Below are 8,215 nucleotides of genomic sequence, written 5' to 3'. Positions count from 1 at the left end.
ATGGCTCAGCGGCGGCTCACGGACTTCTTCGCGCGCCGCGGCCCCGGCTCCGCCGCGCGGCGGGCCAAGCCGGCCTGCCGCACCCCGAGCCCCGCGGGGCCCGTGGTGCCCGTCCTCGCCTCGGGCGGCAGCCGCAAGCGCGCCCGGGCGCCCGCCGAGCCCGGGGCCGCCCCGCCCGCGCCGCCCGCGCGCCGCCGGCTGCGGCTGCTGGACCCGGTGAGGCGGGGACGGGGGGGGGACGAGGGGGGAGGGCGCGGGGGGAGGACGCGGCTGCTGGACCCGGTGAGGCGGGGACGGGGGGGGGGAGGACGAGGGGGGAGGGCGCGGGGGGGAGGACGCGGCTGCTGGACCCGGTGAGGCGGGGACGGGGGGGGAGGGGGGAGGGCGCGGGGGGGAGGGGGCCGGCTGCGGCTGCTGGACCCGGTGAGGCGGGGACGGGGGGGGGACGAGGGGGGAGGGCGCGGGGGGACGGGGGAGGGCGCGGGGGGAGAGGGCCGGCTGCGGCTGCTGGACCCGGTGAGGCGGGGACGGGGGGGGACGAGGGGGGAGGGCGCGGGGGGAGGACGCGGCTGCTGGACCCGGTGAGGCGGGGACGGGGGGGAGGGGGGAGGGCGCGGGGGGGGAGGGGGCCGGCTGCGGCTGCTGGACCCGGTGAGACGGGACGGGGGGGAGGGGGAGGGGGCCGGCTGCGGCTGCTGGACCCGGTGAGGCGGGACGGGGGGGGGGAGGAGGACGCGGGGGGGGAGGGAGGGGGGTGGGCGGCTGCGGCTGCTGGACCCGGTGAGACGGGACGGGGGGAGGGGGAGGGGGCCGGCTGCGGCTGCTGGACCCGGTGAGGCGGGACGGGGGGGGGGAGGAGGACGCGGGGGGGGGGAGGGAGGGGGGTGGGCGGCTGCGGCTGCTGGACCCGGTGAGGACGGGGGGAGGGGGGGAGAGGACGCGTGGGGGGGAGGTGGGGGGGCTAAGGGGGGCGGGCGAGTGCAGGAGAGCCCGGAGGTCAGGCGGGGCCCGGGTGCGCGGGGCCCTGCGGGTCCTGTGGGCCTGTGAGCCAGCGCGGCCCTGGCCGGCTGGGAAGGCCCAGCCCACCCTGCCCCTCCTAGACAGCCTCGCGGGACCCTGGCTTCTGGCCGGGAGTCTAGATAAGTGACTGAAGCCAGCCCCTGCCCGTCCACACTCACCATGCATGGTTCTTTTCTTGCCAGGATTCTTGTGCCAGCTCCCCCGATGTTCCCAGCACCCCAGATGTCCCCAGCACCCCAGATGTCCCCAGCACCCCAGATGTCCCCAGCACCCCAGATGTCCCCAGCACCCCAGATGTCCCCGCATCCCCAGGTGTCCCCAGCTCCCCAGTTGCCCCCAGTCCCCCAGATGTCCCCAGCACCCTGGCTGCCTTCAGCTCCACCCACCAGTCCCTGGGTAAGAGGACCAGGAAAGCCACAGCTGCAGCGGGGCCCCAGCCCCACCCCAAGACTCACCAGGAAGAGGTGAGGAGGCAGCCAGGGCAAGTTGTGGGAGGTACTGTGGGGTGATGGACGGCCTGTCCTGACACCATCTGAGTTCCCAGGTCTCCTCGAAGAACTCCATCTCTGATCTCCGGTCCCGCCTGCAGCGGGCACGAGAAGCGGGTGCTAGGGTCCAGGCACTGAGGGCCCAAGCCCAGAAGGAGGCTGAGGAGGCTCTCAGTCCCCAGGCTGAGCAGCCTGCCGAGCCATGGTGAGTCCCAGTGGCTGTTGTGTCTGGGAGATAGGCTGGTGGGAGGCCCTGCAGGGCCAGTGTGGGTGATAGACCCGGGAGCCGCTCCTTGGGATGGGACAGTTGGTGTGCCTGGCGGACAGACCCTAGATGCCTGCTTGCTAGCTGCACTGAGTAACCTCATCTAGCGGTAGGATGGACATACACAGTCTGCTAACTGTTCCCTATGTGTCCTCCGGTCTGGGTCAGGCCACTAGACAGGCGTGCTGGAGGGCTCCTTGGGTGGGACAGTTATATAGTCAGTCCACTTCTTGTTCCCTAGCACTAGCCTTGCAGGCAGGTAGTGGGTGTTTGCTGGCTTTGTGCAGTTCTCCGACCCTGTGGCTGCTGCTAGGCACTGTAGGGAGTGTGTGGTCTCATAAATCTGCCCCCCTCTGACAGTGAGGAGCAGGTTCCTGCCTACCAGCGCTTCCATGCCTTGGCCCAGCCTGGGCCTCCAGGCCTTGTGCTGCCCTACAAGTACCAGGTGCTGGCCCAGATGTTCCACAGCATGGACACCATTGTGGGCATGCTTCACAACCGCGCGGAGACAGTGACCTTCTCCAAGGTCAAGCAGGGTGTACAGGACATGATGCGCAAGTGAGTGGCCTGTGTGGCTGGGTTCTGCCTGCCCTCAGTGTCTGACCCAGCCCGCCGGTTTCTTCTGACCAAGTGTCTTCTCTGTAGGCGCTTTGAGGAGCGCAACGTGGGCCAGATCAAAACTGTGTACCCCGAGTCTTACTGCTTCCGTCAGGAGCGCAATGTCCCCACCTTCAAGGATGGCGTCAGGAGGTCGGATTACCAGCTGACCATTGAGCCGCTGCTGGACCAGGGTGAGCACGGGGCCTGGCCTTGGCCACACGCGTTCACCTGTGACCCACATTTGGAGTATGGCACAAGGTGTTGGCTCCACACCTGGTGTCAGGTGTCATGTGCTAGGCGAGCCTGGGGCTCAGATGGACTCTCTTCTCAGAGCCCGGTGGAGCTGCAGCCCCCCAGCTCACAGCCTCGCGCCTCCTGCACCGGAGACAGGTGTTCCGCCAGAACCTGGTGAAGCGCGTGAAGGAGCACCACAAGGTCAGTGCCGGGCGAGTGTCGTGCCCATGCCCAGTGGGAGCTGCTCTGTCAGCAAGCACAGCATTCTGGAAGGCTTTCAATCTCAGGAGGGGGAGAGGAGAGGCTTGGCATCTGCTGCTGGGGGCCTCAGGACTAACCATAAGCTTTGGTGCATTTGGTGCTGCCCATGTGTAAGGCCGCAGATCCTCTTCCTACCTAGCTTTTAGTGCCTAGACAAGCGGTTTTCCCAGGGCCATCTAGCTGGAGCAACTCGAGCAGCCTAAAGCCCGCTCCCTCCCACAGGTCTTCCTGGCCTCCTTGAACCCCCCCATGGTGGTGCCTGAGGACCAGCTGCTGCGCTGGCACCCACGCTTCAATGTGGACCAGGTCCCCGATATTGAGCCGGCAGAACTGCCCCAGCCGCCCACCACTGAGCAGCTCACCACGGCCCAGGAAGTGCTGGCCCACGCCCGCAGCTTCATGTCGCCCAAGGTGAGGCTGGCCCGGCTCTGAGCTGGCCCTTTGTCCTGGGGTGGAGCTCAGTGCTGAGCAGCCTTGGGTACTTAGTGCCACCTGGCTGGGCCAGTATCGGGACGCCCTTTCACCCACCCGCTTGGGGAGTAGAGGAGTGCAGGCCACTGAGGTGCTGGGAACTTGGGCAGGAATCCACGCAGAGCTGGGGTTTTCTTTCTGACCTGTACTCACCTGCAGATGGAGAAGGCCTTGAGCGAGCTGGCCCTGCATTCAGCTGAGTCTGGCAGCCCCGGCTCAGCCCTGCCGGCCACCCCGCCTGCCGCCCTGCCGGCCACGCCACCCGCCACCCCCCCTGCCGCCTCCCCCAGTGCCCTGAAAGGCGTGTCCCTGGCCCTCCTGGAGCGGGTAAGTGAGTGGGGGTGGGGGCATGGGACCCCCTTCTGCCGCTCACTGCTCCTCCCCTGCAGATCCGGGCCAAGGAGGCCCAGAGGCAGCTGGCACAGATGATGCGGCAGCCAGAGCAGGACCTGCGCTTGCAGCGGCTGGAGCGGCTGCCTGAGCTGGCTCGTGTGCTACGCAGTGTCTTCGTGTCTGAGCGGAAGCCAGCACTCACCATGGAGGTGGCCTGTGCCAGAATGGTGGGCAGCTGCCGGGCCACTTTGAGCCCAGGTATGTGCTGGTTTGAGTCGGTTGGCCCATAGTGCCTCCTCCTGTAGAAAGCTGGGCTTGGGCTGTCTCCTGGATGTCCGTGTGGATCGTTCATGCCCCGGTGTGCCCTGGTGTCTGCTGTTGAGTGCTGTCAGGCCCATGGCCTCTGTGCCGGTCACACAGCTTCCCGGTGGCTTCCTTGTGGCCTGACCCTCACAGCTCACCAGCCCCAGGCCCTGCCGTCCTCTGGCTCTCAGCTATCCAAGGACTGCCAGCTGCTCTCTCCCAGGCCTGCTCACGTGGCTCCAAGCACCAGAGGCTCCTGGTGGGCCACCTGCAGGACACCAGCTGCTTTGGGCCTTCCCTGGGTGGGGTCCACATGCTCAAGCCTCAGCTGGAGTCTTTGCCTTGTCCATACTTACCTTCTGGCTTTGGGGGCTCTGCCCAAGAAACCCAGACCTGGCTTCTACCGGGTCTAGTTTACGTAGCAGTCACTGCCTTTTTCAGACAGTGCCTGATTGAAGGTCCTGGCTGGAGGGCTGGAGGGCTGGGCCAAAGCTCAGGCACGTGGCACATTGGGATTCCGAGACAAGCCCCACTCTTCGCAGGTGAGATGGAGAAGCACCTGCTGCTCCTGTCTGAGCTGCTGCCAGACTGGCTTAGTCTGCACCGTGTCCGCACTGACACCTACATCAAGCTGGACAAGGCTGCTGACCTGGCGGCCATCGCTGGGCGGCTGGCCCGGCAGGCCCGTGCGGAGGGGCTGAGCTGAGCTGCCACGAGAGCCCCCCCCCCCCCCCCCCGTGCCCATGCTTGCACTCTGCCAGCAGGCGTCTCCGGGTCCCAGCCAGGCAGTCCCGCACCCTGGCCAGGGCCTCGTGACTCTGCTGCTGTGGCAGGGGCACTGGAGGTCATAACAGAACGTGATTGTCACAGATGCCCTCCAGATACCCATTGCCTATCCTGGAGCAAACTGATACCAGGGTGGAGGAACATTGCTGTCCATCCCCAAGGCCCGTGGGTGGCCTCCACCATGAGCAATTCAACATCCAAGGTTTACTTAGATAGGCTTGAAGCTAAGACCAAACTGCGTCAGATGTCAGGAACTTGCAGACTTGTTTAGGTTTGAGAGCAATTAATGATGAGGATCTAACCATAGATTATTTTCTACATTTTGGGCTGAAATAGCTTGTAAAAATTGAGCTCATTTAGTTTTTTATTTTGCTCTAAGCATTTCAGTAGGACCTGTAGTATGGCTTGATCTGTTAAACTTTAAAATAAACATTCCCAATATCTGAAAGAAACCTCAGCAAGAAAACCTGATTTTCAGTCTTAGCCTTTTAGCCTTGTCACTAAGAGGACCGCCGGGGCTTGGGGACGTGGCTCAGTGTGGGGAGTACTTGCCTAGCACGCATGAAGCCCTGGGTTCCACTTAGCACATTACTGACCCCCTCCCCCACAGCGAGGACCTCAGAGCAGGTGATTCTAATGGCCTCCACCAGGAAAAATGCTTGCTCTCAGTGGGGCTGCTACTTACTGCCTAGGCTGGGTTTATACATTGGTCCAGGCCTCCCAGCCCTGGACCACAGGACACAACACATGTACAAAAGCTCTTTACTGTGATATTGCTGTTTGTCAACACTCCTGGGACCTTCAGGAAGGCCCTGTGGGAGCCAGGACAATAGAGGAGCCCCACAGAAAAATGTAGCTGGCTACTGTCAGGGCCCCCGGAGGACACTGAAGGCAGGAAGGTGAACCAGTCCGTCCTGAGGTGGAGGTGCTGTTGGGTCACTCGTACTGCAGGAGAGAAAAGAAGGGCACTGGCCCCAGCTTCTCCCTGCCCTTGAGCGAGGTCAGCTCCACCAGGCTGACGCACTCCAGCACCTCGGCACGCAGCTGACCCAGCAGCTCGCAGGCTGCTCGCATGGTTCCTGTGGGTGCAATAGAGTCTGCTCTGACCTCCGGTGGGTACAGGAGGGAGGAAGTGGACAGCACAGGGCTTCTCACCACCAGTGAGCGGCCAGGTACCGGACTCCTGCCCTTCCAAGCACCCTTTGAGGCCTTGTGGTCTGTTCTGGGGAAGTCTTACCACCAGTGGCCAGCAGATCATCCACAACCACCACCTTCTGCCCAGGCTCCAGGGCATCTTTCTGGATCTCCAACTCAGCCTGTGCACAGGAAGAGGACACTGCAGAGCCCGAGAAGCAACAGGTGGCCACACCTGGCATCCTGGCTGTGTGAGCCATAGCTCCTGTAGCCACAGGCTCCCAGGGAGCTCAGGCCCAGTGCCCCCCGGCGAGCCGAGGAGCACTGGGTGGTGACTGTCCCCATTGGCCTGACTGTAGGCTCACCTTGCCGTACTCCAGTGCGTAAGAGACGGACACTGTGGGGCCTGGCAGCTTCCCACGCTTCCTGATAAGCACACAGCCCAGGCCCAGCTCCTGGGCCAGGGAGGGTCCAAACAGGAAGCCCCTGGAGTCTAGGCCTGTGGGTGGTAGGTGCTGGGTGGCAGAGCAGCCTGGACAGGAGTCCCCCAGGCTGGGGTGCAGCCCAGTGACCCTGGACCTCCTCCAGCTACTCCGCCACCACAGCCACAGCTCCACTTCCAGCTTTTTGCTGGTTAAGTGGGACTAGTTTTTGAGTCTCACTGACTTCTGTCCAGGTTGACTTTGAACTGTGACCTTTGGATCTCAGCCTCCTTGCAGATAACAGTCTGTGCCCACAGGCCAGCCTGTCTCAGGGCTTTGTCCTGCTGGGCTGCATCTTAGCCCTGGGGCCGCCGCCTGCCTCCGGCACTGCCCAGAGCCACTTAGTATCTGTCACGTGTAGCAAGCCACGGAGCGCCCAGTCCACAGGGGAGGCCGCAGCGAGAGCTGGCCAGTCCATGTGAGCGGAGCTGTGGTGGGGACCGTCCTGGGTGGCCAGGGCCTTCCTGCAGTCAGGAGACCCCTGTCCTCCCTGCCCCCGTCAGAGCTTCCTCCTGGGATGCGGAGTCCCAGGCCCGGCACTCGGGGGTGTGCGGGTGTGACAACCACACTGCAGGTGCGAGGGAAGGGAGGCGGCCCTCTGAACTAGGCGGGCAGCAGGTGGCAAGTGCGCCAGGGGCTGCGGCCTGCAGGGGACGGGACAGGCCCGGCAGCTGTGCTGTGCTGGGCCAGGCCAGGCCGGGGTAGGGCGGGGGGGGGGGGGGGGGACGGACAGAGTAACGGGCCGGGGTAGGGGGGGTTGACGGGCCGGGTAGGCGGGGTGGGGGGGTAGGGGGGGACGGGCCGGGGTAGGCAGGAGGGGGGGTAGGGGGGGACGGGCCGGGGTAGGCAGGAGGCGGGGTAGGGGGGACGGGCCGGGGGTCCGGGCGCGGCCGGCCACTCGCCTGCGATGTAGTCGATGCGGCCGCCGTGCGTGGCTCTCAGGTGAGCGGCCAGCAGATGGATGGAGGCGCGGAAGGAGTCGGGGTCCTTCAGGAGCGGCGCGATGTCCCTGCACGGAGGACAGGCCGGTGAGCCGGGGCCGGCGGGCGGCGGCCCGAAGGACCCCGCGTCCGCGCCCGCGCCCGCACCGGAACAGCACGCCGGGGATGGGGAAGTCGGGGAAGCTGCGGATGCACCGCGCCACCAGCTGCAGCTCGGGGTCCGCCATGGCCGCGTGCGGGAGCCGGGGTGGGGAGGGCGGCGCGGGAAGCGGGAGAAAAGGCCCGGGGGCGGGGCCTGCGCGGAAGGGGCGGGGCGGGGCCGAGCGAGGGCGTGGCGTCGCGGGGCTCAGGGCTTCGCGGCCAGGCGGGACATCACCGAGGGCCGGTTCTGCGCGCCAGGCGTGACGCTTCCGGGGGCGTGGCCCGAGGCCGGGCGTGGCATCCTGGGGGCGTGTCTCCGCCGTGGGCGTGGCGTCGCGGGGCTCAGAGCTTCACATCACCGAGGGCCTGGTTCTGCGCGCCGGGCGTGACGCTTCCGGGGGGCGTGGCATCCGGGGGGCGTGGCGTCGCGGGGCTCAGGGCTTCACATCACCGAGGGCCTGGTTCTGCGCGCCGGGCGTGACGCTTCCGGGGGGCGTGGTATCCTGGGGGCGTGTCTCCGCCGTGGGCGTGGCGTCGCGGGGCTCAGAGCTTCACATCACCGAGGGCCGGTTCTGCGCGCCGGGTCTGACGCTTCCGGGGATGTGGCGTCTGTGGCGTCGCGAGGCTCAGGACGTCGCGACTAGGCGTGGCTCCGCGGGCGGGGCAGCCGGCTCCCCCAGGGCCCCCCAACCTCCCCCCCTCCCCGGCAGGAGGGTCGCCATCTCGCCCGCCCGCGCGCGCCCTCGGGCCGCCCCC

The 8,215-nt window shown here is 66.3% G+C and overlaps 2 protein-coding genes across 2 annotated transcripts; one reads left to right on the top strand and one right to left on the bottom strand.

Annotated features, from left to right (window-relative positions):
* Positions 1–4,701, top strand: LOC138803778 (DNA replication factor Cdt1-like). Its single transcript, XM_069987860.1, has 10 exons — positions 1–216; positions 1,203–1,484; positions 1,565–1,713; positions 2,134–2,331; positions 2,419–2,564; positions 2,705–2,808; positions 3,091–3,279; positions 3,499–3,666; positions 3,729–3,930; positions 4,518–4,701. The coding sequence occupies exons 1-10, from the start codon at positions 1–3 to the stop codon at positions 4,679–4,681; spliced, it is 1,818 nt and encodes a 605-aa protein (XP_069843961.1). The 3' UTR covers positions 4,682–4,701.
* An 808-nt stretch (positions 4,702–5,509) lies between these two features.
* Positions 5,510–7,619, bottom strand: LOC138803779 (adenine phosphoribosyltransferase). Its single transcript, XM_069987861.1, has 5 exons — positions 7,466–7,619; positions 7,280–7,386; positions 6,261–6,394; positions 5,999–6,077; positions 5,510–5,840 (listed from the first exon to the last, which is right to left on the bottom strand). Exons 1-5 carry the CDS (start codon positions 7,543–7,545, stop codon positions 5,698–5,700), a joined length of 543 nt encoding a protein of 180 aa, XP_069843962.1. The 5' UTR covers positions 7,546–7,619; the 3' UTR covers positions 5,510–5,697.
* Positions 7,620–8,215: the final 596 nt, after the last annotated feature.

The sequence above is a fragment of the Dipodomys merriami genome, unplaced genomic scaffold (assembly GCF_024711535.1).
Source record: "Dipodomys merriami isolate MVZ:Mamm:240054 unplaced genomic scaffold, mDipMer1.0.p SCAF_348, whole genome shotgun sequence".
Taxonomy (NCBI): Eukaryota; Metazoa; Chordata; class Mammalia; order Rodentia; family Heteromyidae; genus Dipodomys; species Dipodomys merriami.
The sequence above is the reverse complement of the archived record's forward strand: the minus strand, read 5'-3'. Positions and strand labels throughout refer to the sequence as shown.